The 18,061-nt window shown below is 43.4% G+C and overlaps 1 protein-coding gene across 6 annotated transcripts in view; it reads left to right on the top strand.

Annotated features, from left to right (window-relative positions):
- Positions 1–18,061, top strand: part of Sik3 (SIK family kinase 3) — a 242,324-nt gene that overhangs the window by 212,274 nt on the left and 11,989 nt on the right. For 2 of the 6 annotated variants that reach the window (XM_047518810.1, XM_047518809.1), the window contains 12 exons: positions 59–136; positions 249–358; positions 1,703–1,856; positions 2,125–2,280; positions 5,799–5,869; positions 7,949–8,092; positions 11,825–11,975; positions 12,686–12,811; positions 13,087–13,172; positions 13,616–13,725; positions 14,933–15,272; positions 16,047–16,756. In XM_047518810.1, coding sequence (XP_047374766.1) covers positions 59–136; positions 249–358; positions 1,703–1,856; positions 2,125–2,280; positions 5,799–5,869; positions 7,949–8,092; positions 11,825–11,975; positions 12,686–12,811; positions 13,087–13,172; positions 13,616–13,725; positions 14,933–15,272; positions 16,047–16,756 — 2,236 coding nt within the window. Of the gene's footprint in view, positions 1–58; positions 137–248; positions 359–1,702; positions 1,857–2,124; positions 2,281–5,798; positions 5,870–7,948; positions 8,093–11,824; positions 11,976–12,685; positions 12,812–13,086; positions 13,173–13,615; positions 13,726–14,932; positions 15,273–15,866; positions 16,757–18,061 lie in introns of all 6 variants that reach the window. The other 4 variants (XM_047518807.1, XM_047518805.1, XM_047518811.1 and 1 more) reach the window with 3 other exon arrangements.

Genomic DNA, 18,061 nt, shown 5'->3' with positions numbered 1-18,061 from the left:
ATCATTGTTTCCCTCTAATGCTTAAGGTATTTGTGTGTACTTATGTACTACTTTACAGGCGGAGCAGGCAGGTACCGCTATGAACATCAGCGTCCCCCAGGTACAACTGATCAACCCAGAGAACCAAATCGTGGAGGCAAGTAGCATCACCCTCCAATAGCTGCTGATGAAACCACTTTCTTTCCCATATCCACACCTCCTTTCCTTCCTTCCTATTTCTAATTGATTGTGTTTCCCTCCAACCTCAGCCGGATGGGGCAGTGAACTTGGACAGTGATGAGGGTGAAGAACCTTCCCCTGAAGCGTTGGTCCGCTATTTGTCAATGAGGAGGCACACAGTGGGTGTGGCTGACCCACGGTGAGTGTCTGTGTGAGAGCCCTGCCCAGCACCAAGGCAGAGAATTCCCACCTGGCTTTCAGTGCCTACTATGGCACATTTTTCACCACTGGATGAGATCTAAATTAAGTGGCTAAGATAAGTTTTAACCCTTAACGCACCATGGTAGATCAAAATTGGTTTGATTTAAAAACTACACAGTATCCCTGGTGGCTCTGGTGGGCTGTTAACAATCATCGTACCAATTATTCACAGTACTTTGGTGAGGAGTATGATGGCAACTTTGCCCACAAAGATTGAGGTCTCTGTGTCTAAGTTACATGGAAGTACCCCTTAAAATTCCTCTAAATTTGACAGTTTTTCAAAATGTTTGCCACATGTTCTAAGGCAAGACTCATCTAGGAAGGGAGAACAAGTGATGTGATATAATTTATACATCTGGACTTATACATTTATTTATATATAAGTGAACAAGAATTCAGCAACATATCAGTTTGCCTAAGTGTTTCCCCAAAGCTGTCTTCACATTGTTCTCTGATGCCCTCACTCTGGGGAAAAGGACCGAAGGCCAGCTCACTCCATTTTTGTTCTCAAGTTGAGAACTCTCAACATTAAAAATAGCCTACCTCTTTTATGAATATTTTCTTTGCTGAGTAGGAAAGAAAAGGTTGTAGCAAGTGTTCTGAGAGTTCAACTAGGGGCAAAGCTGGTTTTCTTTATAAATATCTCTTTTCTCTGAGTGAATTTCCAAAACTCTCATGCCTGCTGTTTTGCTTGCTTTGTTTCTTGTTCTCGGCCTACGATCAAACAGGCAATAGGGGGAACATTCTGGCTCCACACAGTGTGTCAGCTGCAAAGGGGTGGAGTCCTAGGTGGCTGTTAGTGGAAAGGTCTCTTATTTTAAAGTCTGCTGTAGAACCTACTGTTGTAGCATGACAGCCCTGTACATCCAGTACTTATCTGTCCTGTCAGCACTGACAGGAGTAATTGCATTCTTTCCTTGGTGAATCAGTTGCTACTTCAGGCAACCATTGTCTTAGCAATGGCTCATGTTCCCCAGAAACTTGCTGTTCACTTCAGGGCTTGCAAACCTGACCTGGACTTGTGCCAGCATTTCCTCTTGGCTCAGAGCTGTTGGTTTTACGTGAGTGGTCCGTGAAGAATGGTGGTCCCCAATCCCAGGTAGTAAAATGTCAGAATCAAATCCACACATTAGGCTTCTGCTTTCTGGGAAGAAATATAAATTTAGGAGAAAAGTAAAAAAAATAAATAAACTGTACTAAATGAGTGTCATCAATTTGGGGATTTAAGTACATCTGAGTAAGAATATTAACCACAGTTCTCTGTCTTCCTATTTTCTGTCAGCACGGAAGTTATGGAAGATCTGCAGAAGCTCCTTCCTGGCTTTCCTGGAGTCACTCCTCAGGCTCCATTCCTGCAGGTGGCCCCTAACATGAACTTCATGCACAACCTCTTGCCCATGCAAAATTTGCAGCCAACCGGGCAGCTTGAGTACAAGGTACCTTTGGTGTGGGAGTATTACCCCAGGAAAATAAACTTGAACTTCCTCTGAGAGACTGAGGGACCTTCCCTAGGATTCGAGGGTTTCCTTATAGAGAAGAATGATTTTCTTTGTAAAGCAGCTTGGGTGAGAGGCAAAAGGAGGATTTCTCTAGTCTACATCATGATCAAAGAACCCCTTAATTTTAGTGGACTAGAGTTGTGCTGTTTTCGCCCCTATTTTACCCCTATCTTACTAATGAATCCTGCCCGTCTTCTCCTGGTAGGAGCAGTCTCTGTTACAGCCACCCACCCTACAGCTGCTGAATGGAATGGGCCCCCTTGGCCGGAGGGCATCAGATGGAGGAGCCAACATCCAACTGCATGCCCAACAGCTGCTGAAGCGCCCACGGGGACCCTCCCCACTTGTCACCATGACACCAGTGAGTAGCACCACAGAACCCAACTGATTTTCTCAGAGGTTTTCGATAAGAAGGTTGTGGGCCTACGGTTGGGAACCCAGGACCCACTTACATGTCTGAATTCCCTCTTTCTCCACATTTTGATACTCAGTGTATTCTCGTTGTCTTCAGGCTAGTAGACTCTTCCAGTGTTTATTCTTGACTGACTCCCTTACTTTACCAGATCAGTTCTCCTCAGAGCACTGCTCCCAGAGAGGCTCTTCCTCAACAACCACTTACAGGCACCCTTGTTAAGTCCATCCTCGTTCCTGAAGCTTGGGGCTTCTCGTATACAACTTGCCCCGATGGACAGAAAGCAATTGAATCAAACAGCACTCTTTGGAATTAATTGCTTTTTAGACAGGTTTCCAAAATTGCCATCTTACTTCCTTCAGTCAGCATCACCTCAAATTTTGCTACAATCTTGATTATTTGATTATTCAGCTTTGGCCTAGTCAATTGGTATCTCTCAATCACACTGTTTTGTGTGTAGTGGGGATACTATTGGGGTTCAAACTCAGGGCCTTAGACTTGCTAGGCAAGTACTCTACCATTGAACTACACCTGCAGCCCTTTAAAAAAATTTTTTTTTTTTTTAGAGACATGATCTCACTAGGTTGCCCAGGCTAGTCTCCAATTTCCAGTCCTCCTGCCTCAGCCTCTAGAGTAGCTGGGATCACAGGTATGCACCTCTGTGACCAGCCACACTCCTTGTCTATGAGCCACATTCAAAGATTTTTTTTTTTTCTTTCCTCCTCTGGGTTCCATTTATTTCTGGTTATTTTTCTGTCATAGTTCATTAATTCATTTGTTCATTCTCATCATACAATAAGATTGGGTACTAACTATATTCATATTGACAATTTAGGGCAATGCTTCTCAAACTGTAGTTGGGAACCTTATTTTTTTTGTACCAGGGATTGAACCTAGTGGTGCTTAAACTCTGAGGCAGATCCCCAGCCCTTTTTTGTATATTATTTAGAGACAGGGTCTTGCTGAGTTGCTTAGGACCTCACTAAGTTGCTGAGGCTGGCTTTGAACTTGAAATCCTCCTGTCTCAGCCTCCTGAGCTGCTGGAATTATAGGTATGTGCCAGCACACTCAGCTCAAATCTTTTTTTTAACCCTTCAGTCCATCATTAATTGATACCTTTGTAAGGTACAGTAAAAGTGAATCACTGGAATAATGAAATTTTAAAAATATAACAAAATACAGGGCTAATTTTAAAATTTTAATTCAGTAGACAAAATTATACATTAAATTGTTATAAAGTGTCTAGAAACTTACTGTTGATATCTGTACTTACCTTATCATGGATTAGTGACAGAATACTTTGTAGACTGGTGTAAGTTTATTTACTGAACTTTCAGTTAACCCTGCAGTCCAGAAAACAAAAGAATTATATATCATAGTTATTGATGTGCTGAGTTTATGTTATGGGAAAACAAAATCAGCCCATGTGAAGTATCTGAACAATGGTAACAGCCCATGTGTGAATAAGTGCCAAAGTGAATATCACGGACTGTTAGGGGGCAGAGATGTGCATGGCAAGATCAGTATTGGTTGGGAAGGGATCAGGGACAGCTTTTCAGGGTGGGGTGACTTACTCTGTCCACTGGAACGGTTTCTGCCAAGGTCACTAACAAGCTTTTGTCGATAAATCCAGTGGGCATTTTTAATCTTTATCTTTTTGGATGTCCCAACTCCATTAGTCACTGTTGACCATTTTTTCCCTTGAACTATTTTCTTTTTTTGGCTTCTGTGCCAGTACATTCTTTGTTTTCCTCCTATCCGTCCTTTTCAGATTTCCTTTCTGCTTGTTTCTTGAAGTTGACAAAATCCAGAGTTTTCTCTTAAGCCCTATTCCCATTTCACTTAAGATACTCTTTGCATGATTCTTATTTACTCCCATAATTTCAGTTGCCATCTGATTCTCCACCCAGAACACTCTTCTGAGTTCTACACATCTGTGTGTATGATTGCCTATGGATAGCTATAGTTCATTATCTCACAAGTACTTTATTTTAGTTGAGCATGTCCCCGAATGAACTTAATACAAATCTTTGAAATCTCTTCCTCCTATTGGGTGACAGTAAATGGCACTGTCATTCTCTTGATTAGTTATACAGGCTAGGAACATGGATTTTTTTCTTTAACTTTTCCCTTTCCCTTATTTGCTCTGTTAAATCAGTTATCTAACACTTGTGAATTAAAGATCTTCTCTCCATCTCCACTTTCCTTAACTCAGATCACTGTCACCCATTGCCTTGATTAACATGGTGGCCTCCTAACTGGCTTTCTTGCTTCCAGACATATCTCCTGCTCCCTGCCACCAGCCTCTTTCACCTTGCAACTAAAGAGAGCTGACTTTTTCAAGTCTTATGACATCATGCTCCTGCTTAAGTTCTTTAGTGACTGACCACTGCCCTTCTCAAAATAAACTTCTTTGTGTAATATTCAAGGTCATTGGAACTGGTGACAGTGTCCCTCCCCTGCCTCAGCTGTAACCACCTCCTGCCAGACTGTTCACTCTGCCCTTATAGAACTATCATAAAGGATCTGAAACCCTGGAAGCATTCAAATGTTAAAATTATTTCAACAGGCTTTTTGTTTGTTTTGTAATTATCTTCCATTTTTAAAAAATGCTCTTGTGGTAATGAAGTATGAGTTTTGCTCTAGTCTAAGGCAAGGTAGAAGGATACTCAGCATTCCAGTCCTCATGCAGATGGAAGTAGGACTGTGGTGATGCATGTATTGTGGTGGTTCTCATTTCACTTGCATGTTTTGGTGGGTAACAGCTATTTTAAAGCATTGAATTGCAACTACACAATTATGTTATGTACAAAATGTTCTCTGAAAACATCATTATGCTTTCTTGGAGTTAAGACATTGAAACACTGGAAGTGGCATTAATATAAAACAACAGGTCAATTCCTAGACATGATAGGTAAATAGTTTTCTTCTCTATTTTCAGGCCTTCTAACGACTTCAGAAAGCACTTTCTATTTCCCTCAGTCTAGAAGACTTTTCCTCTTTGTCTGGCTAGCTTCGGTATATCCTTCAGGTCTACGATTAGCAATTACCTCCTCCAGAAAGCCTTCCTTAATTCCTAAGCACCCACTTCTGTTGACTGTGGAGAACCTGGTCATGCTTTTTAATTGTTTGCTTGTCTCTGTCTTCCACTAGACTATAAAATGAGGTCAAGGACTCTATTTGTAAACTCACCTTTTATCCTGTAATGTAGTAGGCATTCAGCTATTTGTTGAATAAATGAGTCAATGAATGAAGAGTAAGAGGAAGAAATCTGAATTACTGTCACCTGAGCAAGGTAAAAATGGGAAAATGGTATATGAAAGTTCCATGTAACCCAGGTGTCCTACAAAAGTATCATAAATAAGGATGTTAACAGAAAATCCTGTTCCAAGCCCCATTACTAGAATATCTAGAAACATTAGAGAATAAGCTGCCACCTTGAGCTTTTCCTTCCTGTCTCTCTTCAGGCAGTGCCAGCAGTTACCCCTGTGGACGAGGAGAGCTCGGATGGGGAGCCAGATCAGGAAGCTGTGCAGAGGTAATGTGACATCTGGCAGTGCTTGCAGAACGTCCTTGGGCAGGCTCCCCCTGCAACCAACGAAAGGTCACCTCTGCCCAAGGAGGTGGTACAGTGCAGCTTCAACATTTGTGTGGTCTCTTTGCTCAAGCCAGATGGCATGTTCCTCCCCACATGGAAGTAACAGAAGACTACCCAGAAAATTTCATTTCTGTAAGCACCATTGGAAGTCCCCTAAGTGACAGCAATAACCATAAGAACTTTTTCTCTCCTCCCTCCTTCCTTCCTTGTCCCCTGCCTTCATATTGCAACTCTGATAGTATTCACAAGGCACAAAGCCTGCTCCTACCTGCCAAGAACTGTTTACTGAAAAGAAATTGGAGATTTGGGATGACAGTGATCCTAGCTAGTCTGGCCATGGACCTCTGGCATGGACTCTTCCTTTCCAGGAGAATGAATGAATACCTCTTGTACTGTTTGCTGTGTGTTTCTTCCACTCCCTTGTGCCAACAAAGAGATATTGAAAAAAAATATGGGATTCGGGCCAGGGACAGATGCAAATATCCATTGTTTGCAGAACCTTGTTGAGAGATGCCTAATTCACAGAGAACGGCAGTGACCATCAGGCATGCTGTACTGTTCATTTTGACCTCAGTCCCATTAACCCGGGTCCTCAGCTCCATGCATGTCCCCTGGTGGGAGTTGTCTTTCTTATTTTCCGGGGAGCGGTTTCACCAGAATCCAGCATGTATTTTCCCAGAAATCCAGGTGTTCTTCAAGATTATATGTTTTCCCTTGAGGAAAGTTGAAATAAAATGGTTTTCGTGGGCTTGGGGAACCTTTGGGTGTCTTTATCAAATGGATATTAAATCACTGATGGCTTACTCTTTGGCAAGTTTACATACTGCTAATTACAGTCTGTTAACTGACTTTAGTTTAAATGGGCTAGGTAGTTAAGAATGAAACAAGACCGTTTTTTTCAGAACCTGATGGTTGCTGACCGGGACTCTCTTCCTACTACCAGGAGCTCTGTACAAGAGCTGCTGTTCAAAATGAAGCTGGTCCCACGTGGAAAGAAAACCATATTGAACAGGGGTGTTAGGTGGGCCAGCTTCTTCCACAGCTTAACTGATAGAAGGAAAGTGTGGTGACTTTTTCCTCTTGATGCTGTTGTTTCTGTAGTTTGCTGATAACAGGGTATGTAAGGTGGCCGCCGAGCCCTACTGGTGTCATGAAGAGATGAGGAATGAAGAGATCCACTGCCTTCCATCTTAAAAGGGACAGCAATATTTTATTTTGACTTCTTTGTTCTTGGACTTTACTGCCTTCAGAGCAGCAGTGGTATGGAAGCCATTCACCAGGCAAAGGGGACTGGTATCTTGTGTATGGCGTTGCCAAAGTATGGGTCTAGAAGGTCTTCAGAGAAAGTCATCAGCTTGTGACTCTTGGGCTTTTGAAACTCTTCTGTTCCCCCCCCCCTCACCTTTTTCTCCCCTTAAAAACAATTCTAAACATTCCACGTGGTTTTATTTCTTCATCCTCTACAAAATGTGGGTCTAGTTTTTCTTCTTCAGTAATTAATCCCCGGTCATGAGGAAAGAGGTAGTTTTGGAATTCATCCCCAAAGAGAAGAGTCTGTTTTCTATGACCTCTAATAAGAACAGCCTTAAAACCTGGGGCATGTGGGACCAAAAGACTTATCCTTCTTGGCTCATCTCTAGGAATAGGCCTTAGGACTCCTTTTGTCTGACTTGTATTTCAGAAATTTGGAGGGAAAAGAGGAAATAAATTAACCTGTAGAAAATAATTTATTTTATTGAATGGATTGAAAGGAAAATTGATCTTCCTATCTTTGTGAGCTAGATCTGCTTTCTCTCTTCTCTTCAATGAGTACTCTTCAGTTCAAAATTCAACCACTTCAGTGTTAAGCCAACTTTTGTTGGCCAGTTAGTCATCCTCTCAGGGATCTGTTTGCTTTGGAGCACTTTTTGATCTCTGGCACTATTTCACTGAGTGCTTTGGATTAAATTCTGTTGCTTCTTATGGAGGAGTATTCCTGTCTGTCTTTTTTACTATGAAATGTGCTCCTGCTTGTTGCAGGTACTTGGCAAATAGGTCCAAAAGACATACACTGGCCATGACCAACCCTACAGCTGAGATCCCACCGGACCTACAACGGCAGCTAGGACAGCAGCCTTTCCGTTCCCGGGTCTGGCCTCCTCACCTGGTACCTGATCAGCATCGGTGAGTAGCCACATGGCAGTGTGAGCTCCTTGAGGTTCACGGACAGGCACCCTTCTGATTAGTCTCCTGTTGATGGTGACTGTCTTTAAGTAGAATCCAGCTGTCATCCTGAACTCACATCTTCTCAGCTCCTTGCACTAAGCACTGCACAGGGCAAAGGTTTTCTACTGGGTCCTGAAGCAATGCTAGATTCTTCTTTCCCATTATCTTGCAGACTATTTATTGTCTGCAGCTGATTCCCATGACTCTAGATATTGACTCATAGATAAATTGAACTTGAGACCTTCAAGGAAGTGAAGCCCTCAGAAGGCCAACTGGAAATAAAAGATTTGTAGTAATATTCAATAGACTTCACCTTTAATAATTCATAACATTCATCATCTTCAAAAGAGTAAGCACTTCATATCATGTCACCACTGAACAACAGGGTTGGATATGGAGGAAGATATATCTCTTGTGAGTGGCAGAGCAGGAATGCAGCATCCTTTTGAGTGATGTGCTTGAGAAGTCATTCTTTCAATATTTGGATAGCAAAATCTTCTGCTACCTCTCTGTTAACATTTATAATTCATTCTCTTGAAGAAATAAAAATGAGTTTAACTTTCCTGACCAGGGAAACTTCTTCAAACCCAAGTGAGCCTGGAAACAAGAGAGGTGACATTTTGAATAAGAAGATGATTGTCTTCTGTGAATACCTTGATGACTAAAAATCTTAGCCACTCCATTCTGAAACTGTCTCCACGCTCATGCCACACTTTCAAAGTCACCATCAATTGCTCAAGTTTATTTTATTTCAGTCCTTTTGGGGGTGACAGTGAAAAGCTGTCTTAATTGGGAAGGTTAAGTAGCAGACAGTCTAAGGAAATCCCCTTTATGTGCGTGTTCTTATGAAATCTTGCAACCAGTACTCACTGCAAGCTGGATGCAGTGTGTTTATATACTAGTAACCCGCTGGACATCATGTAATCAGCAGAGATAGGTGAACTCTGAGCAGACCAGGACTTAATTAGCGCCACGTTGGAACTCTGAAGACAGAAGATAAGCTTTTATAAATGACTGTGAATAATTTAGCAAAAGTAGTCTGTTAGGAGTTATAAGAATGAAGATTCTCAACTAAAACTCTGATGAAACAGATAGTCTTTTTCGAGTGAAAATCTCTCAGGACCTATGTCATTGGTACACATTGAAACTCACCTTGAGGGAATATTGGAGAGCTGCCTTCTGCTCCACCTATAAATTTCCTTCTTGTAACTCTGGGTTCTACACTTGTGCCCAACAGATGCTTATTCTTTTCTCCTCGTCTCCATCTTTTCTGCTCTTACAGTCTGACACTGCATTGTTCTGCCCTCATGGGGGTCTTTTATGTTTAGCTTATGTCCTTTGGGGATCTTTTTTTAATTCTAGGTGTCCCTCAGGAGTTATTTTTCCAGAGAAACATGATGATCAGCACATTACTATGTCAGCCTTTGTCATAGACCTTATATTCTGTTTACACTTGTTACTAAAGGAAGACTGCATTGGCCCACAGCTCTGTTTATGTGGTATCCACCCTGCCTACAATCATTGTCAAGGCCTTGCCTGCTAGAAATCTGTCTGCTGTCTGTTTTTATGTGAACACTCCTGATAAAGTGTTTCAAGGTTTTGTGGCCAAAGGCAGTTTGAATTGGAAGCAAATGAATGCTTTATGAGTGACAGATTGTGTAAGGTGGGCTATTTGTTTAAACTCAGCATGTTTTTGTGGGGTGACTGTACAAATATGTAACACAGAGATTAAAGTTAGTCTTCAAGGGAAAAGAGAAACTTTCCAAGTCCATAACCACTGAAAATGGATGGTCTAGATAGGCTATTGAATTTCTTTCTTTTTCTGGAGAAAAATGATAAAAGAACAGTATCTGTATCTATTCTTCTGAGGTGTAAGAGATGAAGTCCGACATGGAGACAGAACTAGAAGTATGTAATTTAAAATTTTTTAAAAATTCTAAGGTGTGAAAAAAAAAAGTTAACACAAGATGGAATCTATCCAGGTGGGGAACTGATTCTGTTTGAAGAGTTTAATGGGAGAGTATAATATGAGGCTGTCTTGAGTTTGAACATGATTGCTAATAAAAATAAAATCAAGCACAAGTGATACCATCAGTACTTCTAAAATGAGCAACTCCATCAGAACTGTTCCTCTGAAGTTACTGTGCTGGACTGACCTTGGGCTCAGTCCCTTCTCAACCTGAGCTTCAGAAAAAGTCATGAAATACCTGGACCTGGGATTTATTGCTCTGATGAAAGAGAATGTTTTTTGCGTAGAAAGACTGTATTGTCTGCTTGATGAACACAGCTTTCTGAATGAATCAGAAATGTGTTATCAAAAAATATTGACAGTATAGGAGTCGAATTCGAGGAGGAAAATAACACTTGCTTTCTCTCAAAAAAATCTGAAATGGAGACAGAAGAGAAGTTTTTAGACCATGCTCCTGAAATCAACTTTCATGATCACTGTTTCTAGATTGTGTTCTCCCACATCATTTCTCATCCCCAATTCATTTTTCATTTATGTTACTGAAACAGATATGTGTGTGTGTTCATTTCATCAGCTCAGCTCTGTCAAGCTTCAGGTAGTCTCAAATAGAAGTTATCATTGGTAGAGAGAGGGTAAAGGACTTTGCCTGCTGCCAGAATTCTCTTGACATCTCTGCACAGCCTTCATTTATCCCAACTCCTTCCCTGTCTGCATTGTATTTGAACTCACTTGTTAACCTGCTTCCTAAGCTGTGGTTCTGCTTCAGTCCAAATTGAATAACTGGCAAGGTGATCCATCATTTCACTCATAGTTCAGTGTAATGTCATCTCTATCCTGGCTATGAAACCCTGACCCTTCCCATCAGCTGTTGGAATGCTGCCTTGGCAGTCTTTTATCTGCTTACCTCAACCCATAAACATCTCTTTCTGATTAGGTAACAGGTATAGGTGTTAGCTTCTAACCCTGATTGCATTCTTTTATCAATTGCTTGTTCATTCTTTCTGGAAGACACTGACTGTGTTCTGATTGAGCAGCGGGCTCTTTGAAGGTAACGCACATGATTCCTCTATCAGGAGGAGGGGTGGGTGCTGCTGCCCTGAGAAGTTAGCATTCGCAGTAGGCAGCCGCCTTTGCTCACCAGGTACGTGCAGGATCTTGAGGCGTACATTCCTTAAGAGTGTGCTGTGTCCATCCCGGGTTCAGAAGTCCCTATTTTCCTCCGCCCCAACCTTCACCCTCCCATTCTAGCACAGAACTCTGAGTTCTGGGTCAGACCTTTGACCACAAGCTGACTATAGTTTCTCTGGTTGTACAGAGGTTATTGCTTAGGGAAAATCGTGGGTCAATGGTGAAATTTTAGTCTCTCAAGACACCGGATAGATTTTAAAAGTTCCTGTTCAGCCACCCCTGGGGGATACTGAGGAGCATTTCTCTCTGGTCTAGTGTATTTATAAGAACTGGATGTACTTGCTCCCAGAACCTCAGGCCTAGAAAGTCGGCCAACTGAAGGTAAGTGAAGATGGAAAATGTATCCCTGGAGTCCTCTGAAGGAAGCAGGCTAGGGCAGCGTGTGTCTTCTGGACATGGCATGGAACAGGCCTAATACGCAGGGCTACACATGCAGCCAGCCATCTTTGTGTTCGTCTGGAACAGCAGTCCCTGTGTGATTTGGTCAAAACCCCTGAGTCCTAGCCCCTAACCTTCTCTTCCCATGTATTCAGCTCTACCTACAAGGACTCCAACACCCTGCACCTCCCCACGGAGCGTTTCTCCCCTGTGCGCCGGTTCTCAGATGGGGCTGCAAGCATCCAGGCCTTCAAAGCTCACCTGGAAAAAATGGGCAACAACAGCAGCATCAAACAGTTGCAGCAGGTAATGGAGAGATGGCAGGCATCTCTGGAGAAGCATGGGTAACAGAGACCAGTATTGCAGAGGCACTGGGGTGGTAAACTTGCTACCCCTCTTCACATCAGCAACACTGCAGTTTTATAGGTTAAAAAACTAGAGCTTTCTAACACTCTTTCCTTACTTCTTGTTACGTACAGCTCTCCCCAGAATCAAACTTGCCTAGTTCACTGGAAAGGAATTTCTGGGCTTGGGTATCAGGGGGAAGCACCAGAGAAGGTACTTCTAAGCAACCCTGCTATTCTCCTCTTGATACAGGGTGCTGGGTCTTACTGGAGCCTGTTACACCTGTCATACTCTCCAGTTGGTGTGGAGTGGTGCTCCCAGAGGCAGGAAATGTAGCTCCAGGCTTCTGTGAAGGGCCAGTTTCCTTTCTTCCTTCCTGGTGACCTTGCTTCGAGTGGCAGGTGCCTTGTACACAGATTTCACTCTGGACACTTTCACTCATACATGGGCCTTGATGTATCCTTGATGGTTCCCTTTTGTTCATACAGAACAGAGTGAAGGTATTTAGTACACGTATATCTATCTAAATGGGTCAGTTGCTCATCAAGGACACTATTCTTCTCCTGTGGCTCTTTCTGCCCATGAGACCTTGGGCAGATCTACATCCGCTGAAAGCACTGCATGGGGTGGGCCTGGCTGCATCCCATCTGTATTAACTACTTTCCCTTCAGGAGTGTGAGCAGCTGCAGAAGATGTACGGGGGGCAGATTGATGAAAGAACCCTGGAGAAGACCCAGCAGCAACATATGCTGTACCAGCAGGAGCAGCACCATCAAATTCTCCAGCAGCAAATTCAAGTAGGCCCTCACTCTTTGCTTTCTCCAACTTGTTTGGAGTTTGCTTTCAGGCTGATTTGCCTGTGCATTTTGGAGGAACACACTCAGGGCAAAGTGGCATTGAGTTATGTTTATGGTTGACATGTTTGAGCAAAGGTAACAGATCTTTTGATGAACCACAAAAGCATAAATCTGAGTCACAGATAGTTCTCTCTGTTTCTTCCCTTTCTGAGAATAGCTCTAATTACTCTTCACGCTCACAATTATTATTTTCCTTTCCCCCATGTATGTTTTAGGACTCTATCTGTCCTCCTCAACCTTCCCCACCTCTTCAGGCTGCGTGTGAAAATCAACCAGCCCTCCTCACCCACCAGCTCCAGAGGTAACAAATCACTTTTTGTTATGCCTAAGCCATTGGCTCTATAGCAGGCATCCTAAACTTGAATCATGGGAGATGTTGACCAACTTTAGCATTCATTTGGAAGTGTCTGCTTAAAAAGCAGAGAAACCAGTTTAAAGGTCAGCAACCGCCCTGAAATCTGCCACTTCATTTTCTTAGCCCCCTGAACAGAATAGTCTGTTACCTACTACAAGAGGACAGACACAGTGAACTCTGCCTCTGTAGCAGGGAAGACTGGTGAAATAAGATGTGCATAGGTTTTTAATTGACAGTGGTAGATGGCTCATGTGTGGTTTTCTACCATGGTGGCTTATCAAAACTTAAAAAAAAAATTTTCTACTTGTGTGTGTTTTATGACTGAAACTTACACTCAAGATTATTCTGTTACCTCAGGAAGTTTATTTGTCCATTTTGTCATTTTTAAGGTTAAGGATTCAACCTTCAAGTCCACCCCCCAACCACCCCAACAACCATCTCTTCAGGCAACCGAGTAATAGTCCTCCCCCCATGAACAATGCCATGATCCAGTCACACGGTGAGTGGAGAGGCCCAGACTGAACCGTCAGATGCCACGTGGGGAGAATGTCTGAGTCCTTGTGGTTTGTTTGTTTTGTTTTACCACCTTCCTCTTGTGTATCACGAACCATTTGAAAGGCAGAATAACATAATATTTAGGGATGTGGGCTCTAGAACCAGCCCTCCTTGATTTACCAATTTCTTGACTATGAAACCTTAGGTAAATTTCCCTAACCTCTGTGTACCTCAGCTTTCTCAACAATATTGGCAATAACAAAAATAGTATTTAATGAATAAATAAATGTAAAGACTGCAAGTCTCTGACATAGTTTTCAGTAAATGTTAACTATTTCTAATATATTTACTAAAACCCTCTCCAGCCCTACCAAATAGAATACTGCACCAGAAGCTTCTTGTTGTCACCTCCATTTGGTTTTCCATGGTGCATTTGGGAACGTCTCTTGTTTAGGTGAAAGTAAAATGAGAGACTCCAATTAGTAGGAGTTTTCAGAAATTACCACACAATGTAAATTTCTTTCAGGCTTCCTGAACATCCTTGAGAAGAGTCAGAATTGCCTTTAGTACCTTTCTACTCAAACTGGGGTCCATTGACCAATTATTTTGGCAAGAAAATTAGAATCTCAGGTCCCTTCCCAGACTTGCTAAGTGGTAATGTACACTTTAACCAGATCCCCAGACCTTGTATACATTTAAGTTTGAGAAGCACTGCTAGATCTGAATTATTCAAAATATAGTTCACAGACCAGCTTTTAGGGGAAAATGTTGAAAATACCAATTTGGGGGGAACCACCCTGATCTACTGAATCGAAGTTCTGTGGGTAGGACCTGGGAATCTTTTTTTTTAAAAAACTTTTGGTTGGGGGTTACTGGGGATGGAACCTTTAACAACACTAAGCTACATCCCCAGCCCATTTTATTTTTTATTTTGAGAGAGGGTCTTACTAGGTTGCTTAGGCCCTTGCTAAGTCGCTGAGGGTGGCCTCAAACTTTCAATCCTCCTGCCTCAGCTCCTGAGTCACTAGGATTACAGATATGGCCCTCACACCTGGCTATTTTTTAACAAGTCCTCTGGACTTCTGTGCACTGAAGTTTGAGACGACTATTCTAGATACTATCTGATGTGAGTCTCCTCATTGACTCCATTACTTCTAGCAGGCAGGTAACTGGGCACTTGGTCAGTCACTGTGAGGTCCCTTTCTCTCCAGGTGCTGCCTCTGCCTCCCAGTTCCAAGGCTTACCCTCCCGCAGTGCAATCTTCCAGCCCCAGCCCGAGAACTGTTCCCCTCCTCCTAATGTGGCACTAACCTGCTTGGGCATGCAGCAGCCTACCCAGTCACAGCAGGTGACCATCCAAGTACAAGAGCCAGTTGATATGCTCAGCAACATGCCAGGGACAGCTGCAGGCTCTGCCGGGCGGGGCATCTCGATCAGCCCCAGTGCCAGTCAGATTCAGATGCAGCACCGCACCAACCTGATGGCCACCTTCAGCTATGGGCACCGACCCTTGTCCAAGCAGCTGAGTGCTGACAGCGCAGAGGCCCACAGGTAAGACTGCCTGATGTCACCTAGCCCTCTATCTAGGCCACCTAGGTGGGAGGGGTGAGAGAGAAGGAGGGAAGTACAAAGGGTCTGGTTAGGCTGTGCTCCTGTTTCACTCTTTCTAAAACCAGAGTGGTGGATTTGGAATGAACTTGTAAACTACTTATGGACCCAGGATTAAAATGCTAATGAGGCAGCAGAGGAAAATGGCAAAGCCACCTTACTGATTGCTTGCAGAAAAGATAAAGCCATTAGAGGAGTGTGTTAAAATACCAGTTTCCTTTGTCCATTCTTCTAGCAGTCTTAACTCTCACTCCTCTAAGAGATTGCTGCCTCTTAGTAGCTCAGATGACATTTGAAGGTAGGCCAGGTTGCCGCTTTCAGATGATGCTCACAGTGCCTTCCGTGACCCTTGGAAGATTTGGATAAGCAAATAAGGGGACAAATAGGGATGGTGCAAACATTCCTCTCCTTCTGGTTGCACCATCATTCTCTGTACCTGGGTGTTCCCTGCTGAGGAAGGGTAGTGGCTGTTCCCCAGGGGAGTCTAGCTCAGTCGTCACACAGATGCCTGGTACTCACTCCCTTTTGTGTCTGCAGCTTGAACGTGAATCGGTTCTCCCCTGCTAACTACGACCAGGCGCAGTTACACCCCCACCTGTTTTCGGACCAGTCCCGGGGTTCCCCCAGCAACTACAGCCCTTCTACAGGAGTGGGATTCCCTCCAACCCAAGCCCTGAAAGTCCCTCCACTTGACCAATTCCCCACCTTCCCTCCCAGTGCACATCAGCAAGCGCCACACTATACTACATCGGCACTACAGCAGGCCCTGCTGTCCCCCACGCCGCCAGACTACACCAGACACCAGCAGGTACCCCACATCCTTCAAGGACTGCTCTCTCCCCGGCATTCGCTCACCGGCCACTCGGACATTCGGTTGCCCCCAGCAGAGTTTGCACAGCTCATTAAAAGGCGGCAGCAGCAGCAGCAACAGCAGCAACAACAACAGCAGCAAGAGTACCAAGAGTTGTTCAGGCACATGAACCAAGGGGATGCTGGGAGCATGGCTCCCAGCCTCGGGGGACAGAGTATGACAGAGTGCCAGGCTTTATCTTATCAAAATGCTGACTCTTATCACCACCACCACAACAGCCCCCAGCATCTTCTACAAATTAGGGCACAAGAATGTATCTCACAGGTGTCCTCACCCACCCCGTCCCATGGGTATGCTCATCAGCCAGCAATAATGCATTCAGAGAGCATGGAAGAGGACTGCACATGTGAGGGGGCCAAGGAGGGCTTTCTGGACAGCAGGAGTTCAAATACATTGACCAAAGGTTGCCACGACAGCCCCCTGCTCTTGAGTACCGGTGGACCTGGGGACCCTGAATCTTTGCTAGGAACTGTGAGTCATGCCCAGGAATTGGGAATACATCCCTATGGACATCAGCCGACTGCTGCGTTCAGTAGAAATAAGGTGCCCAGCCGAGGTAAGAGTCCCCTTAAAGTGAAAGTTCTGGGCCAGTCTGCCCTAATTCAAGTGACCCAGTAATGTTAGCTTGTTCCAGCTAGTACTTTGTGTTCTTAAGGAAAAAATTCCTGAGAAGACCTTCAGGACCACGTAAGGGAGCAGCACATAGAAAGCGGGTATTAGTGGGTAAGGAGTTTGTTTTCCAAATAACACAATAGTGAGGGACAGTTAATACCTGGTATAGTCAGTAAGCTACGCTACCTATTACCCCTGTTCATACCGTAGATTCCTGGAATCTGAAGTTTCTGTCATCAAAGTAGCTCTGCAATAGAAAAAAGGCAATTCATACTAAGGAAATTTAGTGTAAATAGTGTTGAACTGAGAGTTGAAACACCTATATCTGTTTACCTCCATTGTGAATGTGATAGCCATGTCATTTAAGCCATTTGATTCTCATTTTCCTCTGTGAAAAAAGAGCAAGAGGAATTAAAAAAAAAAATTTTTTTTGCAGTTTTGTCAAGATTGAAACGTTTGTGTTTATACATAAAAGTACGTGATCTAAAATCTATGATAAAAATGTGTAAAAGTGTGAGGTTTTATTATTACTCGGGGCATTTCATCAGTGGGCTGCACTTCAGGAGACTAGGCTGCTGGGAGCTCTCACGGCAGGTCAGGTGGCAGACCTGGGGCTGTTCAGGCTTTGGAGGGAACAACACAGGAGAAACATCATACCTGTCAGATGGAAGAAAGTATTTGATTTTTCTGGGCATATTATGGAGCAGAACTGAGATCAGGATAGAAGTTGCAGTGAATTTCAACTCCCTATCGAAGACTTTTAGAAGAACTTCATGGAATAGGCTGCCTCTGCAGCCTGAAAGCTTCCTGCTGGGAGTGTTCCAGCAGAGGTGAGATGACCAGAGCAGGTGTACCATGGAAGAGATTCATGGGTACATGAAAGCTTTCAGCAAATTAGCATACTATGGCTTCCATAAAAAGGAGTGTACCTGATGCTTCTAGTATGCTTTTCATATTCTTTTATATGTACTATTACATATAAGTCCATTTAATCCTTGCAACCACCTGTCATCAGCATTTTACTAGGTGAGACAACTGAGGCATAGAGATGAATCACTTGCCCTCAAAGTCAAGAGCTGGCAAGTGGCAACTGAACCCAAGAGCTATTTCATTTACTCTATCGGATGCTTACTGAGCATGCTCAAGGTGTTCAAGGCACTGGGGAAGGAGTGAAGCTGAAGCAAATAGTGCCTCCCCCAGCCATGGATTGCCATGTGTGTGAATAGTTATGAAGTATTATTCTTCAAAA

Source organism: Sciurus carolinensis, chromosome 11, assembly GCF_902686445.1.
Source record: "Sciurus carolinensis chromosome 11, mSciCar1.2, whole genome shotgun sequence".
In the NCBI taxonomy this organism is placed as follows: Eukaryota; Metazoa; Chordata; class Mammalia; order Rodentia; family Sciuridae; genus Sciurus; species Sciurus carolinensis.
This window is presented reverse-complemented; position numbering and strand designations above follow the sequence as displayed.